Source organism: Centroberyx gerrardi, chromosome 22, assembly GCF_048128805.1.
Source record: "Centroberyx gerrardi isolate f3 chromosome 22, fCenGer3.hap1.cur.20231027, whole genome shotgun sequence".
NCBI lineage: Eukaryota > Metazoa > Chordata > Actinopteri > Beryciformes > Berycidae > Centroberyx > Centroberyx gerrardi.
In genome coordinates, this window is record NC_136018.1 from 8,320,293 (window position 1) to 8,331,982 (window position 11,690).

The 11,690-nt window shown below is 44.0% G+C and overlaps 1 protein-coding gene across 1 annotated transcript; it reads right to left on the reverse strand.

Annotated features, from left to right (window-relative positions):
• Positions 1–30: 30 nt before the first annotated feature.
• On the reverse strand, positions 31–11,308 carry emilin2b (elastin microfibril interfacer 2b). The gene is made up of 9 exons (XM_071921528.2): positions 11,166–11,308; positions 10,739–10,864; positions 9,330–9,508; positions 7,080–8,849; positions 2,252–2,491; positions 2,076–2,129; positions 1,936–1,986; positions 1,724–1,840; positions 31–1,172 (listed from the first exon to the last, which is right to left on the reverse strand). The coding sequence occupies exons 1-9, from the start codon at positions 11,306–11,308 to the stop codon at positions 844–846; spliced, it is 3,009 nt and encodes a 1,002-aa protein (XP_071777629.2). The 3' UTR covers positions 31–843.
• Positions 11,309–11,690: the final 382 nt, after the last annotated feature.

Consider the following 11,690-nt stretch of genomic DNA (forward strand, 5'->3'; position numbering starts at 1 on the left):
CTTTAATAACAATCAAAACTTACTGTCCATATTATCAACTGATACAATGAAAGTATCAAGGGGGATGGGAGGTATGTAATAGTCTTCATCAGAACTCCTGGTTAGGACCAATACCAGGATAAAATAGGATATCTGTATAAGAGAATTTCTCCAATACTGAAATCTGATACCAAGAACAACATGTTACGTCTTTTTAATTCAAAATCATAAAAAATCACATCTCAATTTTTTCCAATGACTACAAATTAATGGTCTAATTCTACATTCAGCAAAATTAATGGATTCAATTAGGATCAGCCGATATTCAAAGTCGGCAATGAAGAAGTGGTATAGGTGCAGGCACCTCTAGGTGTGTTGAAATATTTGAAATAGTTATTTTAATTAAATATGAAGAAAGGAACAGATTGCAGTTGTACTGCAGTGGATTACAATTAAACATCCACCCAGAATAGAAATTTATAAAATCTAGGAATAAAATAAAAACTACACTGAGAAATGTAAACAAATAACAGAAATACAGCAAACCAATAAAAAATACTATATATATCTTAATACTCATCATAGAAATAGCTTGAATAATCAGAGTTATTACTGACTGGAACTCTTTCTTTAATTCATTCTTTCTTACTTGCTTTCTTTCCTTCTGGTAAACAGGTTGTTTTTTCCCCCTTGAATACTGTAACATACTTGTTGCCTTGGTGTATGTTCAGTGAGGAACTCCATACTCCACATATAACTTATATAACATATAAAGATATTAGCTGTCTTTGAAAGGGGCTGGACGTTATCTCTGAAGGGGCTGGATGTTATCTCTGAAGGGGCTGGGCCGCTCTTTACCTTGGGTTATCTTTTTGCTGGGTTGGGGTAAAGGAGGACAGCGCTGAAAGAAGAGAGGACCTCAGAGGAGGCCGAGATGGCGAGCTTTCCGGCGGTCATGACCAGTCCCGCCCTGTCGCCTCGCTTCAGGGTGAGAACCAGGCTCAGGGAGGTGGAGCCGCCGCAGCTGCACTCTTCATGTGGGATCGGTGCCGCTCCGGACAAGAAACCGGCCGTGTCTAACCTCTGGATGCTGCGGTTGGACACAGAGAGAACGGCCTCCACCCTCTCGCCTCGCTGGGCCGTCAGTACAGCAGTCAGCAGGTAGCGGCCTTCCATGGGAGCTGTGAAGATACCTGAGGACACGGGGACACGTTTTGCAAAAGTGGATCAAGATCAAGATCAGTCACATGGCTGTGCAGGTTATGTCAGTGAGAGTAAAGTGACCAGCTCATTGTACAGTATCCTCAGTTGACACAAAATACTGATTAAAACTGATTTCATTAGTAATTTACAAACTTCCTCAAAAAACTGGCACAAGGTGTCACAAGCTAATTTGATTAGAAACAACAAAATCAACTGGACTTCTTGACTACAGACTAATATGATTAGATGTGAAACATTTGTTATTCAGACAAGTGCACTAGTGCTTTTTAGGAACTTGAGCGGTAGAGCAACAGTAAATCCAATCTCAGCGCCGTCTATCGTTTCATCGGGGCTAATCCTGAATGGACATCCTCACAGATGCACCCACATAATAACACCTGAGAATGCCTTCATTGACCAATCAGAATTGTGTATTTAGCAAAGCCATGCAATAAGACGGCAATAATAAACTGTGGGTAAAGAGTGTTGAAAATGTCTGTATGCTTTGTTAGTATGGGTCAGTGAGTACAGTAACAGTTACCTGTATGAGGGTCATAGTGTCCTCCATCGTTGACCAGCACCTGGTTGAAGCGAATGATTCCAATCTCCCCAGGGAACGGTAGAAGGTTCAGACCAGCTGAGAACGACACACTCTCACCTGAACACACAGGGAAGACGACATCATACACTCTGAAAAAACACATCATAGATATGGATAGAGGTAACGAACTGGAATAATGAATACATTCCAACCTGAAGCCATGACAGGTTTCTGTGCTGATGGTCTCCGAGGCATCTGCACATCTGCTGAGCAGAAGTAACAGTTTTGTCCACTTGGGTGAGACTCATTTGTCAAGCAACACAAGCATCAAAAAAGTTAAAGGTGCATTTACCTGAAATCACTGGCATGCTAAGCTTTACGGAGTCTGTGGATTTGAGTGGGGAAGCTATGAGATAAAAAGATGAGAGATCTAATGAGGGTTTGAAATCATGCTGGGAGACATACAGGACAGTGTATGTGTGTGTGTGTGTGTGTGTGTGTGTTGTCCTGCTTCTCTCCCTTCCTCACCTGGGGCTCCAGCGAAGCCCTGGACAGGCATCATGCTACCATCAGTCCCTTTGGGCAGCTTGGATGAAGTCATGGTGCCAGGCGGACCGGCCTCCCCGGTCTCCATCACTTGTGGCTGTGAGAGGGGGGCATCCGGAGGGCCGGCCGGCACGGTGGGGCTCTCCAGAGGGGTCGACCCTTGGGACTTGACCTCGGTCAGCTGGGGATGTCCCGAGCCCTCCAACACACCGCCCCGAACACCTGAAAGGAGAGGATAATGACAAACAGAGGAATGGAGTGAGGGGGTGAGGGATAAGGTCAGAGAGAAACAAATGCAGGGCCAGATGTCTGGAGGTCAGATGTGTTAACAACCCAGCTGGTTTCATAGTGAATCTCTCGTCACCCCAGTTGAAAACATTTAAATTATGAGTAAGAGATGGTCTAGAGACAATGGCAAGCCATAAAGAGGATTCCTCCCTACATACAGGGCAAATGACCATCGGTTATCCTGAAAGGAAAGTTTTCACTTTTTAGGCCTGTGTCTTTGGAGAGTTTTACTACCTTGTTTCAAGTAGTTTAACAGACAAAATGGTATCAAATGGCCTTTTAGTCAACTGTAATTATCCCCCGTTTACTTTAATAGTTTCTGTATATTATGTCCTCATTCATAATTTTAGGACTTGAAAAGAATGTCCACCCCATAACAGAAATGCTTTATGTTTTCATGATCTTGGGCAGTGAACATGAATAAATCTCAGTGCCTAAGTATTTCCCATGGAGCAGCTCTACAGTGGAATTTGATGACATCACAGATTGGAGGTCTTAGCTCACTTGTTTCAAACTTTGGGAGAGACTTATTTGCGCTAACAAAATCCTGACAAAATTCATAGGGAATAACATGTAATTACATTTTAGGGTGGATTTTTTTTTTCACTCTAAGACAACCAAGAAGACAAAACTAAGACAATCAAGAAACATACAGTTGTGTTTATGTTTATGGTTAAGATTACCCTCGACTCTCATTAACAGCTAAACAGTGAGTGATCATCTTAGCCTGTCATTATGGACATAAACACAGAAAATGACAGGCCACTGGACCGCTACCTATCACAGGGTGGTCAACTCTAAACTACATTCCTGAGAGCCACAGCAGACATGGCTCAACCACAGTGCGCACGGCTTTATCAACAAATCAATTCTCCTGGCTGGGGGCAGAGTCGGTGATTTTCTCTGGTCTAGAATGAGACAACCGGCCCAGACTCGGTAAAGCCAGCACATAAAAGGCATACCAGCATACCAAGGCATGGCCACATATTCATCCAGCAGACAGCCTGTCCCTCACCCCGGGGAAAAGGGTCACTCACTATAAAAGCAAGACAAGTCTTCCTATTAAACATAACATGTGGAGGGGGACCAGTTGGTAACCGTAAAACAGCACAGGGGGTCAGTCTGCAGATATGCTCGAGGTGCACATGTGCGTTTGTTTTACTAGTCTGTGTTTGTTAGTGCGCAGCTCTGCATATAAAGCTAGGTGTGTGCTGCAGTGTGCGCTGACCAGGCTTTGATGGGAATGATTCAAAACTCATTTCAGACCTGGTGCCAAGATGATAAAAGAGGCACATACTGTAGTTGGATGTGTGTGTGCGTGTGTGTCATGATTAAAGAGGTAAGCTGTAAACAACTGCAGCTGGATCTCCTGTGGCCCCCAAGTCTTAAGTGTTGCGTCGATCCAGAGAGGCTTGGGAAACCCTTCCCTTGTCGTTAGTCACTTTGCCCCCCCATTCTGGGATACAACGGCCCCTTGTGTCACAAGAATGGCCTTTTCCCCATTACATACCACATCATAATGACTGCACAGCAATTTTGGACCATGTGTTGACTTTATGAGTCACTGTTAGCCAAAACAGATTCAGCTCTTAGACTTTGATTTAGGAATTAATAAATCCACCCTCAGAATTTAGAAGAGGCATAACTCAGGGGGGAAAAAGGAGATTGTTGAATTTCTTAGGTTAAACCTGTCACAGTTAATATAACACCCACTCTAGTAAACAAATGCGGCGTGCTTTATTGTTCTTGAAGGGCTTTCTGTCAGGTCCAAGCTTGTTGTTCGATCTGCTCTCCTGGGGTTATCATGCTTGACCACTGGCCACAGTGTGTCACCCTACAAGTTGTCTTATCTCTCTTAGGTCATTGACCTGCCAACCCAACCACTCAGCCTTATCTCAAAACTTCCCCATAATAGAGCTCTAAAGTGTTGGTCTTTTAGTGAGTCTAGGCCACCTTATCAAACACAATGAGAAGGATGTGCTTTAACACAAGTAAAGGGATTGGGAAACATATATATTTGACACATACAGATTAACAAACTGGGGAAGTGGTACTGCTGAAGTAAAGATAGCTTCTAAGGAAAACATTTACAAAAAAACACAAAACACAACACGTTTGTTGGCTGAGCTTGAGAGTGCTTCTTGGGCACAGGCAACAGCTCTTAAGCTCCTTGGTGATAGTTAATGGTTTGGGGAATTGCTCCAATTATGCTAAACATTTGACAAATGGACAAGAGTTCTTTTCTCTCAACTGTGGACAGGCACAGCTGTAAAATGTACATTCACATGCCACACCATGAACAAAAGCACAAGTTTTCAGGCCAAATCCCAGTGGTTTAGGATTTGTAATTCCTTCATGAACTGTCATGAAGCCAAATTAAGTCAAAGATCATGCCAGGCAGTTGCGTGATCTGGTCAATCTGCAAGATATTTGCAGATCATTTTGGGAATGATGGATCACATCCCTCCTCATCCCTGTCCTGTCTCTTTTTTTTTTTTTTAAAGTTAAGGAGAAGTCTGATGTCATGGCACCGACATGGACTAATGTCACTTGGGGACCCAAGTGCAGCTCTGAGTATTCACACTGTTAATTTAGAGAGAGAAGAGGAGCTGAGCCATGGAAATGCATCAACCTAAATCAAAAATGTGAGAAAAGTGTGGATGAGGTTATAGAGGAGGGAGTGTGAAAATGAGAAAGCACTGAAGAGGGTGTGAGGAAAAGGCGTGTGATATCAATATCAATCCAGTAGCACCTAACCCTTGGCTCTGAAGCAAAGAACGCCCATGAGTGGCTCGTCTGAGTGGATCATTGATAAGCTGCTTGCAGATCTCCCTGTAATGGATTCCTCCAAGCAGTATTTTCCAGCCCCTTTAGATAAGCAGGGAGAGAGACAACAGGATGTGGCAGCTGCCAGGGCAAAAGAGGCAGGGGGCCAAGCAGTTTTACATAGGGAGTGGTCAACATGGCCGCTGGTGAAACATCATCGAGCCGGAGTGGAACACATGAATAATTCTGTTCCCCCTGAAGCTGTTCTCCAAAAACTCCCAATGACAGAATGATGATTTAAATGCCAGTTATTATTATGACAACAACCCTAGGGTGGGGTAGCAACATTTCTCAGTTACCCTAGGCGTATTTGGCACATGAGAGAAAGCTGGCATCTCAAATACATGAACAGAGCTAATTGTACATTAACTTCAGGAAAAACGCCAAGGAATGAGAAGCACAATGGGTGCAAAGGTTTTCTTGGACGTTTTTCCTTCCCCCTTCGAGGGTCTAAGGCTGGTGGTGCCTGGTAGGTCAGGCCATGTAGGATAGATAGGCTGTTATGTCTTGCTAAAATCTTAGTCTTATACTTTGTTCTGCTTCTTTATGTTTGTCCTATACCGTTCTGTTGACTGTTGATCAGTTAGATCTAGTTAGGCTCATTCTCTGTAAAGTCCTTTGAGACATGCTTGTGATAAAGGGCTATATAAATAAACAAACTTGAACTTGAACTCGAACCCTGATGCAAAGTTTCTGGGGTCTCTGAGTTGACTAGAGCTGGGACCAGAACTAGAATCAGAACCTTTTTTTTAAATTACAGTTCACCACCCATAGGATTCCAGACTGAAGTGGACCATGTGCATCTGCTCCATAAACCAATGACTCAAAACTAGCAGGTCCCAGAAGAAGACACACAGCTCATAAACTTGATGGGTGTGCTTCTAGTTCACATTTACGACTGTGAGACTCGGTGAAGTCAAGCTCGGCCACGTACAGTAGGCACCATTAATGAGCAGGCCATGTGGTAAGTATGTACCATGTCCTCTGATATGGAAATGTTTACTCACAGATAGGCTTGCAATAACAAAGATAAGTCTTGCAATAATATACAGCATTGATTAAAAAAAACAAAAACAGTTGCAGATCCACATGCAACTAGTCTAGCGTAACAGGTGAACAGGATCACCCTGATACACTCACTCAAATGCAAGTACAAACACATATACTGACAAAACCATACATATGTTTATGTACACAGACACACACATAAGAACACATTTGCACAAAAAAAGCCTACTGAGCCATATTTCTTTAGGCCAAGGCATTGCTCAATACAAGCGGGGTCTATTAAAACAAGCATGTGTCTTCAATCAACTCTGCCTCCTTTAAGTCAGAACATAGTTAAATGGAAATCCAACTTCCTCCGACTCTCACACTGACACACACTCCCATATTGCACGCCCTCCATTAAACACATACTACTACGGCCTCATTTAAAGAAACACAACTTGTGATGCCCAAATTGGCTCCAGACGATGAAAGGAAATATTATTTACGCTATTTGTTTGCAATTTCAAAGCTTCTACTATCGGAGCACCTGTGTGGATGATGAATTCGATTTGTCATGGTATAAAACTGGAAGAGAAATGAGTTTAAAAACATTTGGAATATAGTTTACATCATGGAGAAAATGGAACAATCATTCACATTTCATGGAAGTGAAGGGGTCATTTCATGTATTTACAGTAGAGCTTACCTGTCTTTGCAGGAGAACTGGTTGTTAGATCCTCGAGGTCGGAGATGTGGTTCTGGAGGTTCTGGCAAGTTCCCTTCAGTCCTCCAATATCTTGGGCATGAGCTCTCACCGTGCCGTTCAGCTGGCCGACACAAGTCCACAACCCGCTGACGTGTTTATTCAGACCCTCTTTGATCCTCTGTAGGCTATCTGAGATAGGCTCCAGCTTGCCACATACACTCTCAACACTAGACATGCGCCCGTCCATATTGGCAATCTCCTTCCCAACCTCTTCTGTTTTTTCCCTGCAGTGGTTGGCCTCAGCCTTCACCTCCCTGCCCAGCTCCTCCAGCTTGTGTCTCAGCTCCTGGCGCTGTGTCATGTGAAGCTCCAGGAGGTCCTTGGCCTCCTGCGCAGCCCCTGTGTTAACCTGACCGCAGGTGGAGTTGAGGCTCTGCAACTCCTGAGACTGCCGGCTAACAGAGCGGCCTACATCTGATAGATAGTCCTCCAACCTGCCCACATGCCCTCTCAGGGAGCCCAGCTCACTGTGTGCTTTCTCAAGGCTGGTGCTGCAGTTGAGGAGATGCCCCTCCATGGCTCCAAGGCCATCTGATTGGGTTTTTAGACTATTCTGAATAGCATCTATAGCAATTCTGCAGCTCTGGAAGTCTTGTTCAGTGTTTTCTACAACAGTCAGATTAGACCTGCACTCCTTTGAACACAGCTGGTCCAAAACATTGAGTCTATCCCCCAAAGCCTGAATTGAACCCTTGTGAGTGTTAACTTCCCTCTGTAGAGCATCCAGATCTTCTGCCTGAACCCCCGATGGAGACAGAGGGGTGACACTGTCTTCCATGGAGGTCAGCCTGTGCTCCAGAGTCTTCTTCAAGTCTGTAATTACGTCTGCCCCTTCTTTCCTCATCTTGTCCTCCAGAGAGAAGCACTGCATCTCCACATTCTTCTCCGACAAGTTCAGACGGACCTCTAGGTTCTCCACGCGGGCCAGAAGAGAGTCAGACATCTGGGTGTTTCCAGGCAGAACTTCCATTTCTGAATCGGGCAGCTTGGCCTTAAGGTCCAGGATCTCCTTGCGGAGGTCGGCCTCCTTGGAGTCCATGAGCTCGGCCAGGCTGAGGTAGTTGGTCTCCTGTCCTTCACACTGCTCCAGAACGGACATGATTTTATATTCACAGGAGTTTTTCAAGTCTGCCAGTTTGATTTCCATGCCTTCCATCAGCTCCTCTCTCAGAGCGCGGATCTTCTCATCCACGTAGGCGTGCAGGTCTGCATCACTGGCTGTGGGAGCAGCAGGGGGCGTGACCAGGGGGCTCTGGGCAGCCTCCATCAGCAGACGAATCTGTCCGTCATGATGGTTGACCCGACCCAAGAGGTCATCCAGGGCGTTGCTCTTGGACTCCAGAGTGTCTGTGACCTGGTTGATCTTGCTCATGACCTCGTCCACCTGCGTCGTGTCGTGCTGACCCTGCAGCTGAATGGTTTGGGTCTCCGCCCCCCGAGCGCTGGCAGGCTGTCTGAAGTTATTCAGCAGCGTCACCAGCATTTTACTGGCGTCCTCCTGCAGGTCCAGCCGCAGATTGGAGGACATATCTGTCATGCTCACCTGCATGTCCAGGACCATCTGGGACAGACGCTGCACCTCCTCCTCCAGGTGTTGTACACTGTGAGTTCCTCCCTGACCCCCAGGCACCCTGTGGCCCGTCTGACCTCCGAACTGCCCCTCCCCTCCCCACGGATGGTTTCTCTGACCCTCTGATTGCTGCTCTGGACCTACAGGGACGAATGACAGAGAGGGTGAGGAAATGGGAATATTTATACCTCCTATGAAAATTGCATTGAAATGTTGGGAACGCTGGGTCTAATATGATGTGTTCTAGCAGGGTAAAAATAGGTACATGATTTGCTCTAGCTTTTATTCTGAAATTATTTTTATTATTTTGTATAATGTATATAGCTTCTATTTTTCACAAGTGTTTTCGTTTTAACTTAATTTGCATTGAAGATCAGTTGTATTTTCACTGCCATGGCCAATAAGCAGTATAATAGCTGAGAAATATTGTATAATAAATATTGTCTAAATATACAATGTTGGAGAATTGACTTTCAGCTTTAGTTCCTCAGTTTATTTCATAGCTACTCAGTTTATTTTCAGTTTTTCCAACTGTTATGTCTGTTACTTTTATTTTTTACTTCTTTTAAACATATTTTTCCATTCCAGATTTCAGTCTTAGTGTTAACCATGACTTTTACCGTGTGATGTTGGAATCTGTCCAGAGGCAGAAGGTGCATAGAGCTGCTCTGTTTGACGTGGTTTTGTGTCTTTCAGCTCGTTGCAGTCGTGACCCTGGTGCCCCGGGCAGCACCTCCACTCCAGCTCTGTTACTGTCTTGTAGCCGATCTTGTACATGGGCCTAAAGTGTGTCCGATACCTGGCAACATGTGGCATGTGAAGAGATAAATACTACATACAGCTTTCTCAAATTCACTGATATGTGGTTTATAGTCTTAATATTATGGTTTATAATAATTTATTATGGTTTTTAATAATAATTCTGCTCACTGGGCGCTAAAAAAAAAAAAGACATGACTCAAATCTGGACCAATGCTCACATCTCAAGTGAGTTTTCAAACAACAAATAGCCTACTATCTTGCAATCATGATCACAACACATACACAATGTTATTCTCTAGTGCCTCTAAACTGTCAATGGCCCTTTTGTGAAATACAGACTGAGAAATGCTCAACTGTGCCAAAGTATGCTTGCACAGTGATCCCACTCAGGAAAACAATGTAAACTTGGAATGCCAGTAAAAAAAAATCTGTTAATTGACAACAAAGTCTGGAGAGGCACAACAGTCGCACTTCTAATTAATCATGCACTTTGCGGTAAACAGCTGCAGATTTTCCACCATTTGCACCCAGTACAATGAGGACACCTTGGCTCACATGGCCCTGGTCCGAGGATTACAAGTGTCTATTTGTTGCACAATGTACATGAAAGCAAAACCAAGGCAACGTCAGACTCCTCTGATTTACAAGGGCCTCAGAACGATTCAAAGCAGATGCTTCAGTAAAGATTAAGTAGACCCACTCGTTTACTCATTTATTATTCCCCCAAAACGTTATTTAAGGTCAATTTATCAAATCCTGCAAAAATTGTATATAGTTGTCTCTTGAAAGTTGAGCGGATTACAGCTATATGAAATAATAATTAAGATTATTTAATTAATGCACACAACGTCTGTTGGTTTTCATTCTGAAAGTTTTGTCAAGTTTGGCCTTGGAAAAAGAACTAGTAGGCCTAATAATACATTTTAAATAACACAACAAAACTATAAACTAGCCTACATATAATAGGTCTACCATAGGAATATTATAGGGAATTTATAGTGATACCACATGAGAAAGAGAAATACCATTAAGTAGCCTACATTAGGGTCACTATAAACTCACAATGGACTACCGCAGACGCACAATTACCACGCCCATTATTATAGGGCTATTACAGTGTTTTTGTTGTTGGGTGTATCCTAACCTTATTACAACCCGAGTTGTAATTGTCCTAAAACACCTTCATAGCAAATGTTGCACATTGTTCAAAGTACCAGTCGAGAGCTATCCGCCCTCCACCCAGTCTGCTGGACTCATGGGGACTTACATCACTTGTTGCGCACAGTTTGGCTGCTGCAGCGGACACGGTGAGACCTCCGGCTGCACGAAACTCTCCGTGCCTCCCACGACGGCACAGCTCACGTTCTTGTGCACAACATAGGCGCACCAGTTTCTGGGGGGGAACACAAAAGGTTTTAAGGATGCAAGGTTTAACCACTCCTGATATGAAAACGTGCGGTGCGTATTTGAGTGCCATTTAATCGATTAGGCTATCTCACATTAGTTTGCATTGGTCGAACACTTAGAATTACACACAGACTATAATTCCTTTGATGGTTTAAGCGCATGCTGTCAACTGAATTTGTAAAGGATAAATGAGTGTTACAACATGAACAAACAAATCAACAACCAGTCCATTTGCATGCAGATTAAAAAATACAATAACATGAAATGTTGACATTCCGTTGACTCACTTGTTTCTCTGTCTTGTTTCGGTGCCAGAATACGCGTTGCCCTGAAACATGTTATACTGAAACGGAGTTCCGCTGATTAGTGGAAAAGTTAGTAAAAAGTGAACAAGTGGACTTTTCAGTGATCCGGAGATTACGCTCTTCATGGTTAGGCTTCAATATCATACACTATTATTTCAGATTCCGATGAGAAGTGCAGCTCTGGGATCCAGTGATCAGTGAGGCTCCGCGGTTTGGTCCCTCTCTCTGTAATGCCAAGACCTAACGAGCTTCATCCAGCGTCCTTGGATGTGACGTTTCGGGCCCCCCTCCAACACTGACAGATGCCTTTTTTCCGTTTCCTCGGATCACACACACACACCAAAGCCCAGGTCACGCTCTCCTCTCGCATCCGACCACACAATATCATACACCTATGTCATTTCTGGAAGCCTAAATTTGAGTCTTTATTTCGAAAAGGCACCCAATAATCCCATGCGTAAAAAGGTGCGCGTCTGTCATTGTCCGCCCAGATCCATAAATTTAAGA